The sequence below is a fragment of the Salvelinus sp. IW2-2015 genome, unplaced genomic scaffold, assembly GCF_002910315.2.
Source record: "Salvelinus sp. IW2-2015 unplaced genomic scaffold, ASM291031v2 Un_scaffold2563, whole genome shotgun sequence".
NCBI lineage: Eukaryota > Metazoa > Chordata > Actinopteri > Salmoniformes > Salmonidae > Salvelinus > Salvelinus sp. IW2-2015.
Genome location: NW_019943874.1, coordinates 15,734 through 41,513, shown reverse-complemented (window position 1 = coordinate 41,513; position 25,780 = coordinate 15,734). Strand labels below are relative to the sequence as shown.

The following is a 25,780-nucleotide window of genomic DNA, read 5'->3' as shown; positions in this document are numbered from 1 at the left end:
CAACCACAGACCATGTGTAACCACACCAACCCAGGACCTCCACATCCGGTTTGCACCCCTGCCCAGTCATGTGAAATCCATAGATTAGGGCCTAATTTATTTATTTAAATTGACTGATTTCCCTATATGAGCTGTAACTGTATATTTTTGTTCAGTGTAGTTTGATTGGTGTATGTATTCCTCCCTAAAACTATGATCAGAAGAAAATGATCACATCTAAATAGTCAGTTCTTAGTTTCGATGATTAATCTACCGTGTTGTTATTAAAATGGTGTTAAGCAAAGATCACATTTAACAGAAAGGAACTATATACACAACAGCTTGCTTGTGAGACCCACAGTTGGTCTATGACAAATGTGGCATAACATATTGTTTGTCCAAAGTGATGATTGGTGATCAGTGAAGACACACATAAACTTGTACAATTCTCTGTTTTCTTTAGAAAATTATCTAGATAGCATGTATGGCATCGCTAAAAAGGCCTTGATGTTGAAAATATCTTAAATATATTCTTTACTACTCAAATCTGGTCAATCTGTTCAGTGACAAAATCAGTATTGTTAAAGGACAATGTAAAGAGAGGTCCATCTATTGCAAAACTTCCAGATGGCGTGCTAGCATTTCCAGGATCCATACCTCTACATCATCACATGGAATTATTGTACAGATATAACTACAGGGCAACCCTTACTGAGGAATACCTGGGTAATCTGTCCACTAATACATGCACTGATAATTGCAACTTTGACGCATGATACAAGAACAATGGACTCCGAACATTACTCTAAGTCTCCACCTAGGTTTATTTATACAACTGTACAATTCTTTGGGGGAAAAAATAGATGATGAATGAATGTTAAATACAGTCAGATGAAGGTCAAAATGTTCCCTGTACTTTGGCTCTGACATTTGGGTGAAAGATTAAATACAATGTAAACTATGTGCTCAACTCTGGTACCAGAGGTCATATTACCTTGAGAAATATCCTGAAGCATTTAGCCTATGAGGTATCTGAGAAGTCTGAGGCGCATGACTGACCTTTAACCTCTTTGTGTGGTTAATACAATGCTAATACAACTCAATGAAATTAAATTGGTGTTTGTCACTCTTTCAACTGGTCGCCTTCCTCACAGGACAGCTGTGAACCAACCTGAAACGCCAACCAACCTGAGCCAACCACGGTGACAGCATTGGCAATGTTATGATGTAGTAGGGTAAAAATAGAACCTTAACATTATAAGAGGCTCTGGAGAACCACAGTACAACACACAACCTCACACACAGACCAACTGTCCTTCATCTCCAGCCAAAAGCAAGTCCCAGAGAAGCCTATAGATTAGCACATCTAACAGGTAGTCAGTCAACTCTCTCATCTATCTCTCCACTATGCTCTACACACACAAGATTAACAGTCTAAACAGTGGGGATGTGTATCTGGTAAATGTCCACTGCGATGTAAAGGAGAAGGACCAGGAGAAGAAGGAGTCCTACCAGGCCACTTGGCTGGACTTGGTGATGGAAACGAGACCAGAACAACAGTATGTATATTAGCATGATAGATAGTTTAATCAAATTTAGCTTTTAATCACTGTTCCAGCCGAGTGCTGTTGTTCATGTTCAATGTGTGCCACAAATTCATTATCATCATTCACTAAATTAACACATTTTCACAAAGATTATATTGGTCTTACTAATCACGTGTCTAAGAACAGCAGGACACTTTCAAACTGCTCTTTAAAAAATGCTATTGCTTGATTCCAGGACCACATTGTTTGAGAACGACTCCTCGAGAAAGGAGACTTACAAGCAGAAACAGGTGGCTCATTTCTTGGTCCAGAGAAACCCAAGTCAGAGGATCAAGATGGGCACAAGGGGTGGAATGCTGAAGGAGTACCAGCTGCCATACAAGAACGCCCTCCGTGTGCCCATCTTCACTCCCAGCAAAGCCGCCTCGCCCAAAGACCTGTACAGATCTCCCTCTCCTTCAGAGTACAAGTCTATCATGGAATTTGAGACGATCGCCAAAGGAGTATGTTCAGATAAACAGGAGATTTTCGAAATCACTAAGGACTTACCTAAGGTCTCCCAACCTATCCGTGTTAACTTCAGGGCATCTAGTCTTATATCCCCAACACGTGAGTTTTCACACTCCTTCAGGGGTTGAAAGGGAAGAATGAATGTAGGACGTTGGAGGTAAAATGTAAAATCAGAGGAAATGATATCAGCAATGTGTAAATGGGCAAAGGGAAAGGTGAAGGGAATTATTAATTTCTTTATAAAAKAGACTTTTAATTTTAACATCATTCTGGCTGTGAAAGTTATGTTGAGGGAGCTGTTAACATGTGGAAAGGATAAAGTGAATTGACAACATTTTCTGGATCAGTATCATAGACATCATGGTCAGTATATTCAACCTAGGAAAGTTTTTTATTGGCAAACCTCTAAGTTATTTTCATGGACATTAGCCGGTGCTGCTTTACAAGGAAACAGAAGTTAATGTCGCCATCTAGGGGTGAAGCATCAGCATGGAAATGTATATGCCTTTCTTATACTATATGTAACGTTTTGACTGGTGTACTGTGATGTGATCTGTAATATAATAAATAAATCAAATAATAAAAATGAATCCAAACAAAGGATTTATTTATGGGACCTCATCCCCCTCCCATTCAGTATGTATTTTCACAGGTGTGTTTATTTTATTTCATTCACAGACAGACTTGCTTATAGTGGACATCAGTAACAAACTTCTAAAGGTTCTGTGTAATAGAGCCCCACAGTGGAGGTGTTATAACACCCATAAAACCTAGCGGTCAAACAGGGAAATGGTTCTAATCCTTTTTCCACCATTTTCCCCATAGGGAAATAAGGGCTGTGTTTCATGTAGGCTTACCCTGCCTGGCAAGATGTTTTGAAAACAATGTAAATATCTCTCGGACAAGTTGACTTTTATCAATATATTCGGCATTATTTACTCTCAGTTTCGAAAATGCTAATTATCATCAAAGTAGACATCATGCAAGACTGCAAATCCCTACAAGCTCCTGCAGGTCATATCTAGCTGACACCTTTGCTAACAGGTATTGTGTCAATTTAAAACTTGCACAAGACAGTTCACAGGATTGTCAATTTAAAGAAATGTAGCCAATTTATTAATTACTACATTTAGCTAACATTAGATAGTTAATCCAGAGATTATTACCTTTGCCTCAAATTGTCAGTCTCGTTCAAATCATCATGGTATTTGTAGTTCTTTATGGTAGCCACATTAGCAGCTAATTAGCATTCATTTGGGGGGGGGGTAAATACAGGCAAATATATTGACAAAAGTCACCTTTACACGGTTATCAAAACGTCACATCAGGGTATGCCTTCACAAAATACAGCCCTTATTGTAAGTGTTTCAAAAATCCCTATGGGAAAAATGAATGGTGGAAAAACGATTGGAACCATTTCCCTGTTTGATCGCTAGGTTTTATGGGTATTATGACTCATATTGTGGTACTCTATACTAATTCATTTCTGTGGTAATGTTGTATTTGATGATGCAGTTAAACATCTACGCCACCAGGTGGCATAGTGAACATACGGTTACTACAGCAAAACAACTTGGTGTCAGACAGTATACACTGAGTGTACAAAACATTAGGAACACCTGCTCTTTCTATGACAGACTGACCAGGTGAATCGAGGTGACAGCTATGATCCCTTATTGATATCAGTTGATAAATCCACTTCAATCAGTTTAGATGAAAGGGAGGAAACAAGTTAAATAAGGATTTTTAAGCCTTGAGACAATTGAGACATGGATTGTGTGTGTCATTCAGAGGGTGAAAGGGCAAGAAAAAATATTTAAGTGCCTTTGAACTGGGTATGGTAGTACACTGCTGGGTTTTTCACGCTCAACAGTTTCCTGTGCATATCAAGAATGGTCCACCACCCAAAGGACATCCAGCCAACTTGACACAACTGCGGGAAGCATTGGAGTCAACATGGGCCAGCATCCTCGTGGAACGCTTTCAACACATTGTAGTGTCCATGCCCTGACGAACTGAGGCTGTTCTGAGGGCAAAAGGGGATGTAACTCAATATTAGAAAGGTGTTCCTAATGTTTGTACACTCAGTGTAGTTGCCCCACTATGCAGAGCACTGCTGTCAAAATCCAATCAAATCAATCAAATATAATTTTATATGTCACAAGAGGAATAAAATACAAAAGAATGAAGCTATATACAGGGAGTACCAGAAACATAACACTGTGCATGGGTACGAGGTATTTGCATGTATGTACATAAAGGCAGGGGTAAAGTGACTAGGCATCACAGTAGCAGAAGCTGAATGATCTCTAGAGGTCCCGTCCACGGTCCTCCTAGTTCAAGTTCAGTTACAGTTCCACACCTCTGTCCCACCTTCCCACATAGGAACATTGGGCACCCCGGGCTACTGCTTCAGCCTAGAACCAGCACCCTTGTCTGAGGTGGGGGGAAATTACTTGTTCCTGGCGGTAGATACAGCAGATAGAGGATTACTATGCCTCAAGGATTACCATACCTAGCCGAATGTAGTACTAAGGTTTATTAAATATTGGCAGGGGGCGCTGTTTTGAAGCTACCCCGGAGCCATTTTAATGTTATAAAATGTATTTATTAATGTCTACATTTGTTTTTGACAAGTATATTCTATTACAGACACCATAATGCATACTTTTAAATTATATTAAGTGAACTGAACCAGAAAATTCTAAATCAAAATATTAAAAAATATTCCTGAAAGCATTTTTAAAATTTATTTTTACAAATGTTACTGTCCCCACTACAACAAAGAAATACTTAAATACATGTAATTTTGACCTTCAATTTTTTTTTTAAATATAGTACAATTCCATTCATTCCTATGGAGTACTGCTCCTTCTGGGGAGTACCAATATGGCAGCCAATAGCTTCAAAGCCTCTCATTGGCCACTACATAGCATTAGGACGTGAATGGTCTGCCTACCCATGTGAGAGACGCAGACTCGGTCTCAACCTTTAAGTCTTTACTGAAGACTTATCTCTTCAGTGGGTCATATGATTGAGTGTAGTCTGGCCCACGAGTGTGAAGGTGAACGGAAAGGCTCTGGAGCAACGAACCGCCCTTGCTGTCTCTGCCTGGCCGGTTCCCCTCTCTCCACTGGGATTCTCTGCCTCTAACCCTATTACAGGGGCTGAGTCACTGGCTTACTGGTGCTCTTTCATGCCGTCCCTGGGAGGGGTGCGTCACTTGAGTGGGTTGAGTCACTGACGTGATCTTCCTTGTCTGGGTTGGCGCCCCCCCTTGGGTTGTGCCGTGGCGGAGATCTTTGTAGGCTATACTCGGCCTTGTCTCAGGATGGTAAGTTGATCGTTGAAGAATCCCTCTAGTGGTGTGGTGGCTGTGCTTTGGCAAAATGGGTGGGGTTATATCCTTCCTGTTTGGCCCTGTCCGGGGGTATCATCGGATGGGGCCACAGGTTCTCCTGACCCTCCTGTCTCAGCCTCCAGTATTTATGCTGCAGTAGTTTATGTGTCGGGGGCTGGGGTCAGTTTGCTATATCTGGAGTACTTCTCCTGTCTTTGCTATATCTGGAGTACTTCTCCTGTCTTATCCGGTGTCCTGTGTGAATTTAAGTATGCTCTCTCTAATTCTCTCTTTCTCTCTCTCGGAGGACCTGAGCCCTAGGACCATGCCTCAGGACGACCTGGCATGATGACTCCTTGCTGTCCCCAGTCCACCTGGCCATGCTGCTGCTCCAGTTTCAACTGTTCTGCCTGTGGCTATGGAACCCTGACCTGTTCACCGGACATGCTACCTGTCCCAGACCTGCTGTTTTCAACTCTCTAGAGACCGCATGAGCGGTAGAGATACTCTTAATGATCGGCTATGAAAAGCCAACTGACATTTACTCCTGAGGTGCTGACTTGCTGCACCTTCGACAACTACTGTGATTATTATTATTTGACCATGCTGGTCATTTATGAACATTTGAACATCTTTGGCCATGTTCTGTTATAATCTCCACCCGGCACAGCCAGAAGAGGACTGGCCACCCCTCATAGCCTGGTTCCTCTCTAGGTTTCTTCCTAGGTTTTGGCCTTTCTATGGAGTTTTTCCTAGCCACCATGCTTCTACACCTGCATTGCTTGCTGTTTGGGGTTTTAGGCTGGGTTTCTGTACAGCACTATAATATATCAGCTGATGTACGAAGGGCTATATAAATACATTTGATTTGATTTGATTTGATTAGCAATTCAGGGTTTATACACATCATTGTCTACTAAGGCCTTGCTGATCACACAGCCACACAATGAGTCTCAACAGAGCTTTGCAGGTTTTTTTCAGGAAGCGGATAAAGCATGGGCAGACACACCTGCCTTATCTATCCTTATCTAACTCGCTTTATTGGGCTGGCAGGCCAGAACCTGTTTCATGGGTAAACATTTGTCTCTTTTGAACAGTCTGACGTTATACCCCACTATTAAAAAGGCACTGCCTCTGAAATATGGCTGCACAGTTCTCTAGTCATGGTTCACATGGTTCATATTCACTAATCGATGGGTTGGTTGTTTAGCAACAAAACTGACGTGTGCTCAACTATGGGACAAAAAAGATGGGATTGGCTTAGAATTTTCACAGCATGTAAACACATTTTAGTCTCCAATTTTTATTGAAAACAAATAGGCATACATTTGCACAATGACCACTATTTGTCTCTCAAAACATACACTACTGTTCAAAAGTTTGGGGTCACTAAGAAATGTCCATTAAAATAACATCAAATTGATCAGAAATACAGTGTAGACATTGTTGATGTTGTAAATGACTATTGTAGATGGAAACGGCTGATTCTTAATGGAATATCTACATAGGCGTACAGAGGCCCATTATCAGTAACCATCACTCCTGTGTTCCAATGGCATGTTGTGTTAGCTAATCCAAGTTGATCATTTTAAAAGGCTAATTGGTCATTAGAATACCCTTTTGCAATTATGTCAGCACAGCTGAAAACTGTTGTCCTGATTAAAGAAGCAATAAAAATGGCCTTCTTTAGACTAGTTGAGTATCTAGAGCATCAGCATCAGCAGACACTCTAATGTACTTGTCCTCTTGCTCAGTTGTGCACCGGGGCCTCCCACTCCTCTTTCTATTCTGGTTAGTGCCAGTTTGCGCTGTTCTGTGAAGGGAGTAGTACACAGCATTGTACGAGATCTTCAATTTCTTGGCAATTTCTCGCATGGAAAAGCCTTCATTTCTCAGAACAAGAATAGACTGACGAGTTTCAGGAGAAAGATCTTTGTTTCTAGCCATTTTGAGCCTGTAATCAAACCCAGAAATGCTGATGCTCCAGATACTCAACTAGTCTAAAGAAGGACAGTTTTATTGCTTCTTTAATCAGGACTTACAGTTTTCAGCTGTGCTGACATAATTGCAGAAGCGTTTTCTAGTGATCAATTAACCTTTTAAAATGATAAACTTGGATTAGCTAACACAACGTGCCATTGGAACACAAAAGTGATGGTTGCTGATAATGGGCCTCTGTACGCCTATGTAGATATTCCATAAAAAATCTGCCGTTTCCAGCTACAATAGTCATTTACAACATCAACAATGCCTACACTGTATTTCTGATCAATTTGATGTTATTTTAATGGGCAAGGACATTTCTAAGTGATTCCAAACTTTTGAACGGTAGTGTAGTTACAGTTGTTAGCTAGCTAGCTCATTTTAGCCATATTAGCATTGACATGAAGCCAGTCAACCCACCTCAAAACAAGATATGGTATCAAAATGAAACTAGCTGAAATGACCCACTTACAATTCCCACAGGGCAGTTTCTAGTCATTGTTGCTAACCATCTGGCCATCCATAATCACAACAACTCATGGACTTCTGCACCATTAAGGGAGTGAACATGTACATTGTTTTTGTGAAGTTATCAGCTAACCAATCTATAGGCTATTTAGTGTGGTCTCAATCAAATGGTCCATAGTCTATAGCCTATAGGCTACAAAGAGCAGTTCTATTTCTAAGATAGCTGCTGGGATAGTGTAAATACAACTAGGCTGTATTACACACTGCAATGGATATTCCAACCCTGAGTCCCGGCCTGCCTCCTATAATAAGGGTTACATGGAGAAAATCTTACCTCTCTGAAATGAAAATGGATGGCCCTCCCTTCAGCAAAATATATTTACCTAAACCCTTGTTTTATTTTCTTCAAAATCATCAGCTAACAAGGGGTGGGCCTGTGCTTTTTGCCATTTTCTTTAATAAAAGGTAGGCTTATGGCATACCCTCTCATACCCCCTCAATTCGAGTCTTGGTTTTAACTTAACAGCCCTTCACTGACACGGAGGTAGGCTGTTTAAAGAGTGCATGGTGGGTGGAGGAATTGACAGACAAATCTATGGATATAGCAGCCTACAGCCTAATTTCGTCTGTCAAACAGGTAGACCTATCTCTTATTTCTTAAATAGGAATAAATATGCTCCAACACAAAGCCCTCTTGTTGTCAGTAAAGTCTAAAATGAAGACTGTGCCTACTGGAATTTGCCTACTTTCAGCACCATGAGCTATCCATTTCCAATTGTGCCGCGGCTTCTGCTTCAAGTTTCAGCACCACAATGTAAATGACTCAAATCTGGCTTATTGTGACGTCAATAACTCTGATAAATACATCATGGGCAAGTGTTACGAGAATTTTGTTCTCAATGTTCATAAACTGAACTTCAATTAACATACTCTGTCTGTTACTAAGAATKTGTAAGGTTCTTATTAAAATGAAACAGACAGAGGCCAGTCTACATAGTCAGCATGTTTATTTACGAGAGCTCTGCCCATCCTTACATGTACATTGGTTTATATACCTCTCATTTCGTCATAACTGTCCCTCTAAGACAATGACAATATAGTTCACAAGTCTTCTCCTTCTCATACATTGTCTGCCACCTGTTATACAATCTACTACAAGCCCAAGGTCTCTCCCCTCCCTGGGTGGGGACAGAATGTCCTGTAAGGAACACTGTAGTCCAGCTTGTCTGTCGATAGCTCCTCTTATCATTTGTTTCACACTTGCACCCTGCTTACATACTAAAAAGGAACAAAAAGTCCTTGTTCTAATTCTGACTAAAACTACACACATCAGATTTATAGATTTATGATTCTAATAAATGTCATTCAATCATACAGTGACAGGGTAGAATTCTGTTAGTTATAGTTCTACGTTAAATGTATACATCATTTAGTCATTATTCATATAAATCATAACAGCAAGAGACATTTGTTTTAAATAAAATAAATTATAGTAGTAGCAAGCTATCAAAGTTGACCTCTGGTCTTCCTTCTCATCTTTGTGTTCTCCTCAAACTGAACAGAACATGGTCTATAGGCTAGTCCACGAGCAAGATAGTGCACTTTTTAGACTAGGCCTAATCAAAAATGTATTTTCTGAAGAAGCCTTTCAATCTCCTTCTGAACTGCCACCTTAGGCCTACACAGCACAGCCATTGGTTAGGCAGGACACACATTTTTTTTTGATCAGCAAAAGCAGAGCAGGCCGGGACACAGGGTTGGAATATCCATTGCAGTGTGTAATACAGCCTAGTTGTATTTACACTATCCCAGCAGCTGTCTTAGAAATATAACTGCACTTCGTAGCCAATAGGCTATAGACTATGGATAATTTGATTGAGACCACACTAAATAGCTTATAGATTGGTTWGCTGACAACTTCACAAAAACAATGTCCCTTAATGGGGCAGAAGTTTGTGAGTTGTTGTGGTTCCTCGATGGCCAGACAGCTAGCAACAATGAAAAAAAACTGCCATGTGGGGAATCGTAAGTGGCTCGTTTCAGCTAGTTTCATCTTGTTCTTGATACCATATCTTGTTTTGAGGTGTTTTGACTGATTTCCTGTCAATGCTAATATGGCTATAATTCGCTAGCTAGCTAACCAACAACTGTAATGATGTATTTGAGAGACAACAAGTGCTCATTGTGCAAATGTATTTGTTTTCAATCAACATTGGAGACTATATATAGTTTACATGTTGTCACCAATCTAAGCCAACCCTGTTTTGCCCTATAGTTGCGCATGCGTCCTTGATATTGCATGACCAGCTAAGAATCAGAAGTGAGGGGCTGCACTTGGCACACATTGATAGGCTACATATAACCTAATAAGCAACTAATTCTAAAACACTGAGAAATATTGAAATGTAATCGATTTCAAATGACATGACCCTCCCCTGGACTAGATTTAAAAAATACTAAACCCTCCCCTTGACTGAAATTGAAAAAGCATGACTCTCCCCTATTTTCCTATAAGTAAACATTCTGTAAATTCTGATCCATCCCTAACCTGCCCATTGTTTTCGTGACATTGTCAGCTAACCCAGCTGTAGCCCAAAGGCCGGCAGGTGGCGATATTGAGTCGTTTCATCTTACCATCCAAAGGGAATGCATGCAGCCGGTAAAACACTTGTATCCCCCGTGGACCGCTTCATACATTAAACATTCATCATTCAGAATGCAAAGTTGTCAATTTCCTCCTTAACTCGATTTAATGGTGAGAAGGTGGAAAAAAACAGGGAAAATAAGCATACTTTCTTGATGAAACACCATTTTCCACCACTATGCTATAGAGCGGCTAATGCTTCTTCATGATGTTGCGCCAGCCTTCAGTCAGGGGTAAACAACAGACCGCTGCAACCTGATTAGCTAAACGCCATATGCAACATCTGGGACTAGCATTCCTAGGAATTATAGCCACTCTAGTGTGGTGGAGGACGGTAAAATTAAACAATTCAATATCACCGGCCTTTGCACTATGGCCGATGTAGGTGATAGGCTACTTTTCTGTGGAATGAGCAGTGGTGGAAAAGTACCATATTGTCATACTTTAGTAAAAGTAAAGATACATGAATATTAAATGACTCAAGTAAAAGTGAGTCACCCAGTAAAATTCTACTTGAGTAAAAGTATAAAAGTATTTTGTTTTAAATATACAGTACTTAAGTATACAAAAGTAAATGTAATTGCTAAAATATACTTAAGTATCAAAAGTAAAAGAAAAAGTATAAATAATTTCAAATTCCTTATATTAAGCAAACCAGATGGCACAATATTCGTTTTTTATTTATTTGTATTTATTGATAGCCAAGGGCACACTCCTACACTCAGGCATCATTTACAAATGATGAATTTGTGTTTAGTGAGTCCACCAGATCAGAGGCAGGAGATGACGAGGGATRTTCTCTTGATAAGTGTGTAAAATGGACCATTTTCATGTCCTGCTAAGCATTCAAAATGTAACGAATACTTTTGGGTGTCAGCTAAAATGTATGGAGTAAAAAGTACATTATTGTCTTTAGGAATGTATTGAAGTAAAAGTAAAATTGTCAAAAAGATAAACAGTAAAGTACAGCCCCCCCAACGGCAACAAAAATATATAATTATACTTAAGTAGCACTTTAAAGTATTTTTACTTAGGTACTTTACACCACTGGAAATGAGGACGTGCATAACCTGTCTGCTTGTTTTTGGTCATGATTTCTTGTGTTGAAAATGTGCCTTCATTTACAATATTGCTTTGTAAATGTTTCCCTTACCTTGGTTGAATAGTTTATTTTGGGTGTTGGGGAGGCTGTTGCAAAGATGATCTGAAGTATTGTAACAAAATGTGTTTTTGAGGTCTGTTTGACATTTTTTATTTTATTTATCTAATGTTTTCCACCAATGTTTTCCTCTTTGCGAATTTGAGATGTACCGATGCAGGCGCTATAGCCTGCATTTCACTTTGTAAACGTAATCTAAGGAAGGCTCTACTGCGCATGCTCATTGGGGCGGGTGACAGATGACGATCGACTTCACTGTACAATACTTTGTGAAAGCCCGCTCTCCTGGTTGACATACACGTTTGTGTTGAAGAAGCACGATGCTCCGAATTGTGTTATCCAGAACTTTGCCTCGAATCTCTGGCATTTCGAATTGTCAGTATTCTGCGGCCGCCATCCCGGTACCAAGCGCACAGCCCGAAGTCCATTACAACAAGGTAAGCGATAAGCATTCACAACAGAGTAGCTATTATCATTGTTGCACACGACTGAAATGATCGGTTTAGTGTATTTCTGCCATGTGCAATTCATTGCAAGGCAACTAGGCTTACGTGAGAATTGCAATATCTTTTGGACTAGATGCATTTTTTAAATTGTTGCTTGACTAGCTAGCCTACTTGTTGATAACTCTTGTTGACATTTGAAACACTTGACCTGATTGAACTTTGTGAGAACGTACTTATCCGATACATTAGGTCAACTGAATTACATATACACTAGATAATTGTTGGGTATGATGGTGTTATGCAAAACTGTAATGTGACAGACAGCCAGAAACCTTCCTGGGTTGCATTAATACAACGTTTGCTAGAGTTGAAAGACCAGCTTGTACATAGACAGCCACAACACATGTACATGCATGTGTTTCTGTTCAATTGTTTTGGGGGAATTTATAAAGAGACTTCTATACAACTGCAATATTATGTCAGAGACAGTATCTTACAATACTGCACAAATAAAAACTGAAGGGAATTAATGGGATGTAACTGGACAATACAGTGTKTATACTGGCTCCCAATTTATTTTCGGTCTATTGGATCAAAGAGTTGTGATAACATCTGTAATCTAAACATAGAGCCTAATCAAATCCCCTCTGTCTCATTACAGCTGTTCATCAATAACGAGTGGCAGGATGCCGTCAGCAAGAGGTCCTTCCCCACCATCAACCCAGCCACAGGAGAGGTCATCTGTCAGGTGGCTGAGGCAGACAAGGTCAGTGGCTGGAACTGCCTTGAAACCTGGCTCTGTTCTGTCTAATTACAAGACTTACATCCTCGGTTCCTTGGAGTAATCACTGATCCAATATAATTGGATTGGTGAACGCAGGGGTTCCACTAGCCTACATAGCTTGGACCTATGCAGTCGTAATGACTGTCTCAAGGAAGAGAGGAAGGAAGACGGCATTTTCAAAGCATTTGAACAGGCCCCTCACTGTTTCTGTATTCAACAACACTACATCCTTGGCGTGCTAAGACAACGAAGTTGCCTGAAGCAGAAACATGACAATTAGGTGTGGTCGGAGGACGAGAGGGTAAAATAACCATGGGGAAACGTTAACCGTAACAACAGGTGTAATTAGAGCACAATCTTGCAGGGGCCAGGTGTGTGACCATCTTTTTTGTGTTATTACACTGTCGTAATTGAATTACTTGATAAGTAATTTTTTTAAATGATGTCTGATGATCTAAGGGTGAAACGTTGTTGTAAATTAATATCACCTACGAGCATGAGCAGCAGTGTGCGGCGTTGTCATTTCTATTTTCCATTTTTTAAATGATATGATCTAATATTTATTTTAATCTCCCTCTGTTTTCCCCCTGGCCTCCTTCTCCCTCTTTCCAGGCAGATGTGGACAAGGCTGTGAAGGCTGCCAGGGAGGCCTTCAGGTTTGGGTCACCATGGCGACGCATGGACGCGTCGGACCGCGGGCTGCTCCTGAGCCGACTGGCAGACGCAATCGAGAGGGACACAGCCTACCTAGCGGTCAGTGACGCTGTCCCATTACTGCTGGTCAATGGAAATGATTAACCTGAAGTGGTGTTATGAGTGGCTAATTAGATGCACAACATTCCTGGTCTGGCACTCATGCCAAAGAAAGCAAAGTTGTTGGGGTTGTATTAGAGTTTACTTGTGTGGCACTGGCACAAATGTTACCTTCCAGTGGTGGAAACATTTTACCCAGAAATATTATCTTCAAAAAATGTATGTTCATATAGATTTATTTGGCTTGTAAACAGCAGCACCATATTTTGCAGAGTCACTGTGTTAGTCCTGTATTCTACAGGTTGCTGACCTAAGCAGCACCCGCACTGAAGCCACATGGTAGAGATAGAGACGCAGGGTCACGGCTAGGTCACATGATCAACACTGAGAAACTGCAGTGGAAGTGGTGTAAAATAATTCCTTAGTGCTGCTCTTCCAAGACATACACAAAGCATATTTGTTGATGTTATGTTACAGGTTTTGCTTGTTTGGTGAAAGTAATAGGGGAAAGGCTATTGTGGTGAAAGGGTTTCTCTGGGCTTGTTTTGATAAAAGAATGAACGGCCTCAGCACAGGACGCTGCCCCACTTTGCCTGGTAATTGAGGCCCTGCTAAAATCTGATTTTCTTTTGTTCACGCAAGGGATTGGTTCTTGGAGAGAGAAACAAGCTGCTTAGTGTGTGTGTGTGTGTGTGTGKGKGGGGGGGGGGGGTGGKGTGTATTATAAGAGAGTAGGATTGTTAGTACAGTATTTAGATTGGACTTGATTAACTACTGTCAGATTTGCTTATCAAGGGTGCAAGGTCCATCAGGTCTGGAAATAGCACTGATTCTGTCCACTGAACCGGCTCCACCTACATGTTAAATATGGATATGGTGTGTATGTGAGAGGGAGTCTGTCCAGAGCCAAGCCAGTGACTCGTTAGTACTTGTAAGACTGGCTAATCTGTTCAAGTATGTACAGTCCAATGTGCTCAACATGAACTGTATGTGCCTGTAAATGTTGTATATAGATACATTTTGCAGTGTGTGTTATGTTGACCACATATACTCTTGTGTTCCCATTTGCCAAGCCAAATAAATGGTGCGTGGACGACGATAATCTTTGATTCACTCTTGACGATGAGCCAATTAATTCCCTGGGGTTTGTCTTGCTTGTGCAACGGTCTCTGTTTTTCAAAATATTGGATTCTAATGTGACCTAACTAAAGTGAGGGTTACTGGTGTTTAACTGGACTCTGAACTGATTAATACCCTGTAGCAGAAAATAGTCCCTGTAATTTGATATGACATTGTTATAGTATAACATCTGTTTAGCCCATTAGCAGCATGTTACAGAGCCTATCTCTAAGTACATACTGTATGCTTCTGTGTACAACACTGATTTTCCATTAGCTTTTTCTAGGAAGGTATAGCAATCTGGCATTTTTCTTTAATTCAACATTTTTTATGGGGTAGATCAGCTTTAACATTGCAGATGGCTTCCAGCAATGTAATTGTCTTCATTGTTTCCAATCCCCCATATATTCAGAAAGTTTTCAGACCCATTGACTTTTTTCACATTTTGTTACGTTACAGACTTATTCTAAAATGGATTTTAAAAACTGATCTCTTCAATCTACACACAGTACTCCATAATGAAAAAGCAAAAACAGGTTTTTAGAAATGTTTGCAAATATATTAACAATAAAAAAATGAAATATCAAATTTAAAAAAATATTTAATTTGCAATCAATTTGCAAACATTTCTAAAAACATGTTTTCACTTCGTCATTAAGGGGTAGTTTGTGTAGAGGGGTGAAAAAAAACATTTAATCCATTGAATTCAGGCTGTAATACAATAACATGTGGAATAAGTCAAGGGGTATGAATACATTCTGAAGGTACTGTGCATTCAGAATGTATTCAGACCTCTTTAATTCTTCAACATTTTGTTAAGTTTTTGTAACATTTTGTTACGTTTTTGTAACATTTTGTTACGTCTAAAATTGATTAAAACGTTTTTTTCACTTGTCAATCTACACACAATACCTCATAATGACAAAGCAAAAACAGGTCAATTTTTTTTTTTGCAAATGTAGTTCAAATAAAAAGAGCTGAAATATCACATTCACATAAGTATTCAGACCCTTTACTCAKTACTTTGTTGAAGCACCTTCGGCAGCGATTACAGCCTCAAGTCTTTTTGTGTATGACGCTACAAGCTTGGCACACCTGTATTTGGGGAGTTTCTCCCATTCTTCCCTGCAATCATCTCAAGCTCTGTCAGGTTGAATAGGGTGCGTCACTGCACAGTTATTTTCAGGTTATTTGTTAGATTGGGTTCAAGTTCGGGCTCTGGCTGGGCCACTCAAGGAAATTCAGAGACTTGTGCCAAAGCCACTCCTGTGTTGTCTTGGCTGTGTGCTTAGGGTCGTTGTCCTGTTGGAAGGTGAACCTTCACCCCAGTCTGAGGTCCTGAGCGCTCTGGAGCAGGTTTTCATCAAGGATCTCTCTGTACTTTGCTCCGTTCATCTTTCCCTCGATCCTGATTAGTCTCCCAGTGAAAAACATCCCCACAGCATGATGCTGCCACCACCATGCTTCACCGTAGGGATGGTGTCAGGTTTCCTCCAGATGTGATGCTTGGGATTCATGCCAAAGAGTTCAATCTTGGTTTCATCAGACCAGATAATCTTATTTGTAATGGTCTGAGAGTTCTTTAGGTGCCTTTTGGAAAACTCCAAGCGAGCTGTCATATGCCGACAGACAAGTTCCTTATTTTTCCCCACTTGCCTCTTCCATTTTTGCAGTAATGCTGCAATTAGTTGGTTGTAATTTTGTGTAGAGCAGACATTTCTATATATTTTTGTTAGCTGCATGTGTGACAACTCCACCAGTCCTATTTATGATATAATTTACAAAGATTATTCCTCTTTTTTTTTATATAGTCAATATATTTATATATTATCAATTAGTATATTTTAGTTTAACCATAATATTATTTGTATTTTTTCCCCCTGTATTTTCTGGTGGATTCAACTGAAATTGCAACCAAGTTTCTATGGCTTGTTTTTAAAAAAGCGATATTTTGGAGATTATTTCATTTTCAAATAACCGAAAGAGAGGTTGTAATCTGAATAAATGGGAAAAGGCCATTCTTGAACATGGGGTGAGACATTCTTACTAATCTGCTAGAGAACCAGTTTGTATTCAGTTTAACTCTTGTATGAATGTAGTCTTTAGTGAGAGGTCTAATGCTTTGATATTTAATMATTTCTGCCCTTCGAATTCATATTCACTATATAAATAGGCCCTTTTAATTTTGTCTTGCTTGCCGTTCCAAATAAAATTGAATATTCTTTGCTCATGTAATTTAAAAAACAAGTCGCTAGGTGTAGGTAAGCCCATAAGCATATACAGTTGAAGTCAGAAGTTTACATACACTTTGGTTGGAGTCATTAAAACTATTTCTTTCAACCATTCCACAAATTTCTTGTTAACAAACTATAGTTTTGGCAAGTTGGTTAGGACATCTACTTTGTGCATGACACAGGTAATTTTTCTAACAATTGTTTACAGACAGATTATTTCACTTATAATTCACTGTATCACAATTCCAGTGGGTCAGAAGTCTATATACACTAAGTTGACTGTGCCTTTAAACAGCTTGGAAAATTCCAGAAAATGATGTCATGGCTTTAGAAGCTTCTGATAGGCTAATTGACATCATTTGAGTCAATTGGAGGTGTATCTGTGGATGTATTTCAAGGACTACCTTCAAACTCACTGCCTCTTTGCTTGACATCATGGGGAAATCTAAAGAAATCAGCCAAGACCTCTGAAAAAAAATGGTAGACCTCCACAAGTCTGGTTCATCCTTGGGAGCAATTTCCAAACACCTGAAGGTACCACGTTCATCTGTACAAACAATAGTATGCAAGTATAAACACCATGGGACCATGTAGCCGTCATACAGCTCAGGAAAGAGACACGTTCTGTCCCCTAGAGATGAACGTACTTTGGTGCGAAAAGTGCAAATCAATCCCAGAACAACAGCAAAGGACCTTGTGAAGATGCTGGAGGAAACAGATACAAAAGTATCTATATCCACAGTAAAACAAGGCCTATATCGACATAACCTGAAGCCGCTCAGCAAGGAAGAAGCTACTGCTCCAAAACTGCCATTAAAAAAGCCAGTCTACGGTTTGCAACTGCACATGGGGACAAAGATCCTACTTTTTGGAGAAATGTCCTCTGGTCTGATGAAACAAAAATAGAACTGTTTGGCCATAATGACCGTCGTTATGTTTGGAGGAAAAAGGGGGAGGCTTGCAAATTGAAGAACACCATCCCAACCGTGAAGTACGGGGGTGGCAGCATCATGTTGTGGGGGTGCTTTGCTGTGGGAGGGACTGGTGCACTTCACAAAATAGATGTCATCATGAGGCAGRAAAATTATGTGGATATATTGAAACATCTCAAGACATCAGTCAGGAAGTTAAAGCTTGGTCGGAAATGGGTCTTCCAAATGGACAATGATCCCAAGCATACTTCCAAAGTTGTGGCAAAATGGCTTAAGGACAACAAAGTCAAGGTATTGGAGTGGCCATCACAAAGCCCTGACCTCAATCCTATAGAAACTTTGTGGGCAGAACTGAAAAAGCATGTGCGAGCAAGGAGGCTTACAAACCTGACTTAGTTACACCAGCTCTGTCAGGAGGAATGGGCCAAAATTCACCCAACTTATTGTGGGAAGCTTGTGAAATGCTACCCGAAATGTTTGACCCAAGGTAAACAATTTAAAGGCAATGCTACCAAATACTAATTGAGTGTATGTAAACTTCTGWCCCACTGGGAATGTGATGAAAGAAATAAAAGCTGAAATAAATCATTCTCTCTACTATTATTCTGACATTTCACATTCTTAAAATAAAGTGGTGACCCAAATTGACCAAAGACGGACTTTTTACTCGGATTAAATGTCAGGAATTGTGAAATACTGACTTTAAATGTATTTGGCTAAGGTGTATGTAAACTTCCGACTTCAACTGTAGGTAAACTGGGATATGATTCAAGAGTTTATCAGGTTGATTTTTCCACAAATAGACAGGTATTTTCCTCTCCATGGTAGCAAGATCTTATCTATTTTTGCAAACTTTCTGTTAAAATGTATTGTAGTGAGATCATTTTTTTCTTTCGGAATATGTCCACATCTCCGTCAGACTATTTTATTGGTAAACTATACGGTAATGTAAAATGTGTATTTTTTTTGTYAGTGATCCAATACGTAATATAGTACAATTATCATCATTTGGTTTTAATCCAGAGAGGTTAGCAAAAGTATCTAGATCCTCTGAGGCTGTGGAGGGATCCAAATTGTGGTTTTAAAAGAAAACATGAATCATCAGCGTACAACGACACCTTTTGTCTGACAGTGTTACGTATTACAGAATACAGCCTTGCTACTATCTGTCCTCAATCAAACTTCATTAATTAGGCCATGGCGGAACTCTGACACTTTGACCTTATTTTGCCATAGGAACTGGAGACCCTGGACAATGGGAAGCCCTATGCCGTGTCCTACAGCGTGGACGTGCCCATGGTGGTCAAGTGCCTCAGGTCAGTCACAGTAATAAAAATTGCAGGGTGTATGTGTGAGAGCAGTGAAATGAACGCATGCATTAAATCCTTGGGGGGGGGGGGATCAGGCTTTCAGCTCGACTGCCAACAGCCTTTGGAATGCCCCCCGGGATCACCTGAAGGCACCACAGACTCTGGGCTCCTTTAAAACGGGCCTAAAAACCTTTCTCTTTAGGAAGGCTTTCTGTTGATAGCTGTGCTCCTTGGTGACCTTGTCCTTTGTTGTGTCAGCTGTGTTCTTTGTGTCAGTTGCCTTTAAAATTTTCTCCCCTTTTCTCCCCAATTTTCGTGGTATCCAATCGCTAGTAATTACTATCTTGTCTCATCGCTACAACTCCCGTACGGGCTCGGGAGAGACGAAGGTCGAAAGCCATGCGTCCTCCGAAGCACAGTGCTTCGGAGGCTTTACAAATGTAATTTATTATTATTATTACTTTCTGCAAACCAACATGTATGAGTTGTCATAAATCTTAAGTGCCAGATGTGGCATTATGCTATATGGTTGAATGTTTGTTACATTTCAAGTGTGTGTGTGAAGTTGTAGGGCGAGGCAGAGACAGAATGGTGGGAAAGAGAGGGGGGAAAAGAGGGTGAGACTGACTGACTGTGAATTAGTTCTTAGAAGAATGTGACTGCAGACTGCCAAACCTCCCTTATTTGATTGGCTTGCACCCATCACCATGACCTAGACTGCTTACTGTATACTCACTGTGGATCTAATCACTATCTCAATCTACTGCAAGTCTGCTTGTTTACCTTTTAATAGATTGGAAATAGACTCATTTACAGTTTCTTTCTTTGAAAAAATGTCCCTCTACTCTTGATATCTGAAACTATAGTTTCTGCCGTTCTATTTCATAATAAACATTTATACATGGTAGCCCTACTGAGTCTAGTGTCCTCCTGGTATTTACTGAATATGGAATGTAGTGAGTACTTAAAGCAGTTGAGAAATATTGACACTCCCCATATCCCTTTTGATGTATTTGAAAGGTGTAATATTTTGGAGGATTCTTGAGTCCAAGTGTTTACTGTCTGTCTGTGTGTGCATGTGTGTGCATGTGTGTGCATGTGTGTGCACAGGTACTATGCAGGCTGGGCAGATAAGTGGGAGGGGAAGACCATTCCCATTGATGGAGACTTCTTCTGCTACACTCGCCATGAGCCCATCGGTGTGTGTGGCCAGATCATCCCGGTGAGTGAGTGAAGGAGCTGTTCAGTGGTTAGGAATGGACCTCCTTGATGAATCTTAAACCGTTTAGGGGTTAGGAATGGAACTCCTTGATGAATCTTAAACAACATTCTCAATATACTTCCTCAATAGTTCATATTCAGATTTGGTATTTTTAACCAGCTAACCTGTCACTAGTGTATTTAAAAAAWAAWAATAATAATAATTWAAAAAAATAAGAATTTCACCTTTATTTGACCAGTGGAACTTCCCTCTGCTGATGCAGTTGAGAACAAGTTCTTATTTACAACTGCGACCTGGCCAAGATAAAGCAAAGCAGTGCGACACAAACAACACAGAGTTACACATGGGATCAACAAACGTACAGTTAATAACACAATAGAAAAATCTATATACAGTGTGTGCAAATGTAGTAAGATTAGGAAGGTAAGGTAATAAATAGGCCATAGTGGTGAAATAATTACAATTTAGCATTAACACTGGAGTGATATATGAGCAGAAGATGAATGTGCAAGTAGAGATACTGGGGTGCAAAGGAGCAAAAAAATAAATAACAATATGGGGATGAGGTAGTTGGGTGGGCTTTTTACAGATGGGCTGTGTACTGGTGCAATTCTCGGTAAGCTGCTCTGACAGCTGATGCTTAAAGTTAGTGAGGGAGATATAAGACTCCAGCTTCAGTGATTTTTGCAATTCGTTCCAGTCACTGACAGCAGAGAACTGGAAGGAAAGGTGGCCAAAGGAGGAGTTGGCTTTGGGGATGACCAGTGAAATATACCTGCTGGAGCGCGTGCTACGGGTGGGTGCTGCTATGGTGACCAGTGAGCTGAGATAAGGCGGGGCTTTACCTAGCAAAGACTTATAGATGACCTGGAGCCAGTGGGTTTGGCGACGAATATGAAGCGAGGGCCAGCCAACGAGAGCATACAGGTCGCAGTGGTGGGTAGTATATGGGGCTTTGGTGACAAAACGGATGGCACTGTGATCGACTACATCCAATTTGCTGAGTAGAGTGTTGGAGGCTATTTTGTAAATGACCAGCGTTGCCATTTTGTGGCCCCTTTCCTCTTGCCTGTGAGAGCAGGTGTGTTTGCTCTGTCTGTCATTGTGAAAGAGACTGGGAGTGGAGAGGAATTAAGAGCAGGCAGAGCTGTTTCAGTGAGCTGGCTTCAGTCCCACCAGTCTCATGGTGAAAGAGACTGGGAGGAGGGAGAGGGGTAATTTAAGGCGACACCCTGCCTCCAAAACCTGGTAGGGCTGCAAGGCTGTGTTGTGTAAATATAGTGGCAGCCTGGACTTTAATGTGTTGAGTGCATGCATGGATTTATGTCTGTGTACTTTGCACGTGTTTATGCACACGTTTGACATGGGCTGTCTTCACTCTACCGTTCACTCTCTTCCTCTCTCTATCTTCCCTCAGTGGAACTTCCCTCTGCTGATGCAGGCATGGAAGCTGGGGCCAGCTCTGGCTACAGGCAACACTGTGGTGATGAAGGTGGCTGAGCAGACCCCCCTCACTGCCCTGTATGTGGCCAGTCTCATCAAGGAGGTTGGTACACTAATACACTAATACACTAATACACTAATACACACATAACACACAAACACACCCTCCTTACCACACTTCTTAAGCCCCCCCCCCCTCTCTCTCTCAGGTTGGTTTCCCTCCAGGTGTGGTGAACATCCTGCCTGGTATGGGTCCATCTGCTGGTTCTGCCATCGCCTCCCACATGGATGTGGATAAGGTGGCTTTCACAGGATCTACTGAGGTAAGACAGACCGCCCATACTTTAGGCATCTCAAAGAACTGAGTCACTGCTTTCAAATGGCCAATGTGTATTAGTGTGTGTATGAGAATGAGCCTTGTGCTGTCTAAGCAGCTCCATGCTCTGTGTCCAGGTAGGTCACCTGATCCAGCAGGCATCTGGCTCCAGCAACCTGAAGAAGGTCACTCTGGAGCTGGGAGGAAAGAGCCCCAACATAATCATGTCTGATGCCAACAGTGAGTATGGCTCAAGGCAACTTTACTTTTGGGATGGGCATCCAGTTAGAAATATGTCATAAATGGGAACACTTAATTTGGACAGTCTGCTACAGATTATTTAGCAATATCTTAAGCAAAGCGTGGTGTCCGTTTTTATTTATGAAATATCAATTGCAGCAGGCATCTGCTACTTTTACAACGGACATCTACCAGAGGAGGCTGATGGGATGAGCTATAGGAGGACGTAATGTAATGACTGGAATGGAATCAATGGAACGGTGTCAAAMRTGKTTTCCATATGTTTGACGTGTTTGATATCGTTCTGTTTATTTCATTCCAGCATTACAATGAGCCCGTCCTCCTATAGGACCTCCTCTGAAATCTACTAAGGCGTGTGCATGTTTGCCTGTGTGTCTTTATTTGTTTGATTGCGATTGCTGTGTCTGACTTGGCCGATATGTTTCGACTTGAGGTTCAGCAGTAAATACACCTTCCGCTTCAAGTCAAAACCTTGCTCAGCTATAATGTTTGCTCCGCAGTGACAAATGCAGGATATGGCCAGAAAGCGTACCTCAATCCAGGGATGGAAGATGTCACTGTACTCCTAATTATCCCATTATTCGACATGGAAAATCAAGAAGATTGAAATACTGCTAGTTTTTTAAACTGCCTTTTTCATCAGCATGCTAGGCTAGCTAATGCTAAAGCAGCCCATTGGATTCCACAACACTTCCGGCAGCTACTCACCCCAAGGCCAGGTGTCAATTTCATGGAGTCCAATGCTGCAAAACGTCAAGTGGAAACATATCGGCTATGTATGACTGTGTTCTCTCTCTCTCTCTCTTTCTGCAGTGGCGGAGGCGGTGGAACAGTCCCACTTTGCCCTGTTCTTTAACCAGGGCCAGTGCTGCTGTGCCGGCTCCCGTACATATGTGCAGGACACCATCTATGATGAGTTTATGGAGCGCAGTGTGGAGCGGGCCAAGAGCAGGGTGGTGGGAGACCCCTTCAACATGAAGACTGAGCAGGGACCGCAGGTTAGAGATACTGCATGGTGCACAAACACACACCTAGACGAGTAGAGTAGGAGTTGAAGACACACACCCAGACGAGTGGAGTAGGAGTTGAAGACGCACACCCAGACGAGTAGAGTAGGAGTTGAAGACACACACCCAAACATAAGACACTGGATAAAAATAGAAGAGCTGCACACTCTATTGTACTGAAATAACTGTGGTACCAGCATTTCCAAATGCAGAGCCTTTATCAGAAAACAACTACAAGAACGCACTTGCATGCATACATATACACAAGYACWTGTAGTCTGGTTTGGTTTATAGCTCTCTTCCTAACACATTAATAAGACACCCACTTACGAGCACTGTAAAACGGTTCCCTATCTAGGTGGATGAGGAACAGTTCAAGAAGATTCTGGGCTACATCAGCAGTGGGAAGCGTGAGGGGGCCAAGCTGATGTGCGGGGGAGGGGTGGCTGCAGACCGTGGCTACTTCATCCAACCAACCATTTTTGGAGATGTCCAGGACGGCATGACCATYGCCCGTGAGGAGGTACAGCATGGCATTTATTATTAACAACTCACTCTTCATGAAACTGGCTGTCAAGATTCACCATTTTGGCTCTTGGGGCTGCCTTGACAGCATCCCCCTACTGGCTATACCATGAAAATGAAAAGCCTGTATATTTTGGTTGTCTAAAGTATATTTGTGTGGCTATTCTGAAGCTAGAATCCTTAGTTGCTACATTCATTTTTGAACTTGTAAATTAATGATATATATCCATTGATTCTTAAAGAATAGAATGTATAAATGCCTCATGAGCTTAGTTCATACCCTGTCATACCCCATCAGAACCTACAATATAAGCTTGTTTTACCCCAGTGTTTGTAAACAACAAATGTAAACAAACAATGTATAGCCTCAAAACATGGTTAAAACTATACATTGGATATCACGGATGGTCAGTCCTTGATGTCKATGTACCGTCTATGAATTTGAGTGGTTACATTTTTCCATCCCTTAGCTTTTTAGCGAAACTGTGGCGAGGAGAACACTTGTTTCAATTAAGTATTCTAGCTCAAAGGAAAGTAGCCAGACAAGATCATACATGTGTCTCTTCAGAGAACAGATCTCTTTAGGTTAGATTCTTTAAATGAATTTCTCCTCTATAACACTTTGTCTGTGTTCAGATCTTTGGGCCGGTGATGCAGATCCTGAAGTTTAAGACTCTGGAGGAGGTGGTTGAGAGAGCCAACGACACAAAGTACGGCCTGGCAGCTGCTGTCTTCACCAAAGACATCGACAAGGCCCACTACATCTCTAGCGGACTTCGCGCCGGCACTGTCTGGTACGCTGATTTCTAGCTTACTTTATTTTACAATATGTCCATCAAATTGTCCATTTCTTTCCGTAGTATTAAGGTCCAGAGGTTGGTTGAAGTTGACCCATTTATAATCCGCTAATTGTGTATGTGGTTTGTCCATTTCTTTCTCCTAAGGATTAATTGCTATGATGTGTTTGGAGCACAAGCCCCCTTCGGTGGCTACAAATATTCTGGTAACGGTCGTGAGCTGGGAGAATATGGCCTGGACAACTACACTGAAGTGAAAACGGTAAAGACCCCATAACCACCACAATACTGTAGGATAAAATGTTCAGGCCCCAATACGTAAATGTATGAACGCTGTTGCCACGTTACATACGTAATAAACAGCAACATCTCACAAGCAGCTGTATGTATGTTCACAAAATGTGTTAATGTCAATGTTTCAAAACATATTTTATTCTTTACCTCAGGTAACAATCAAGGTCCCTCAGAAAAACTCATAAAGACGTCTGAACTCTGCCTCCAATCAAGGAAACTAACTGACCATAGTAAGGCTCTATGGGACTAAATCAGCCTTTATTTTGTTTATCACAGAGTCCTCAGTTATTCAGTTGGACTTCAGTGTTACTTAGCCTCTGTACTCATCTCTAACTTCATGCAAAGAATTTCCAAACAAGATGAGAAAACAATTACAGACATGGTACTGTTTACAACCAGCTTGTACAGCCTTGTTTACAACCAGCTTGTACAGCCTTGTCAAACTTCAACAGCTTATTTTAAGCACTTCATAGACCATGCCATAATATTTCATAAGACTTATTTCAGTCATTATGTTCATCCTGTTTTAATATGCTGAATCCCTGCTACAATGCAGAGTAGTTTTGTACTCTTGTAGAGTGAAAGTGTGAACTTTGAAAGGATTTTGGATAATAAATGCACTTGATACACGCTATTACTTGCTTTGAACTTACTGTCATCTGATTGGACAAACATTAATTGCAAATGTGTTTTATTAATAGGCAAAC

General features: G+C 40.9%; 2 protein-coding genes across 2 annotated transcripts; both read left to right on the top strand.

Annotated features, from left to right (window-relative positions):
- The first annotated feature begins 1,280 nt into the window (after positions 1-1,280).
- On the top strand, positions 1,281-2,675 carry LOC112074296 (telethonin-like). Its single transcript, XM_024141495.2, has 2 exons — positions 1,281-1,538; positions 1,762-2,675. Exons 1-2 carry the CDS (start codon positions 1,387-1,389, stop codon positions 2,162-2,164), a joined length of 555 nt encoding a protein of 184 aa, XP_023997263.1. The 5' UTR covers positions 1,281-1,386; the 3' UTR covers positions 2,165-2,675.
- Positions 2,676-11,858: 9,183 nt separating this feature from the next.
- On the top strand, positions 11,859-25,707 carry LOC112074291 (aldehyde dehydrogenase, mitochondrial). Its single transcript, XM_024141485.2, has 13 exons — positions 11,859-12,067; positions 12,738-12,842; positions 13,473-13,613; positions 19,135-19,214; positions 20,319-20,430; positions 21,848-21,976; positions 22,083-22,196; positions 22,327-22,429; positions 23,264-23,448; positions 23,816-23,980; positions 24,619-24,776; positions 24,927-25,041; positions 25,226-25,707. Exons 1-13 carry the CDS (start codon positions 11,951-11,953, stop codon positions 25,256-25,258), a joined length of 1,557 nt encoding a protein of 518 aa, XP_023997253.1. The 5' UTR covers positions 11,859-11,950; the 3' UTR covers positions 25,259-25,707.
- Positions 25,708-25,780: the final 73 nt, after the last annotated feature.

Coding starts and splice junctions, on each gene's coding strand:
- LOC112074296 (XM_024141495.2), top strand. CDS start 1,387: ATGCTCTACACACACAAGATTAACAGTCTAAACAGTGGGGATGTGTAT. Junction 1,539..1,761: donor GAAACGAGACCAGAACAACA/GTATGTATATTA, acceptor GCTTGATTCCAG/GACCACATTGTTTGAGAACG.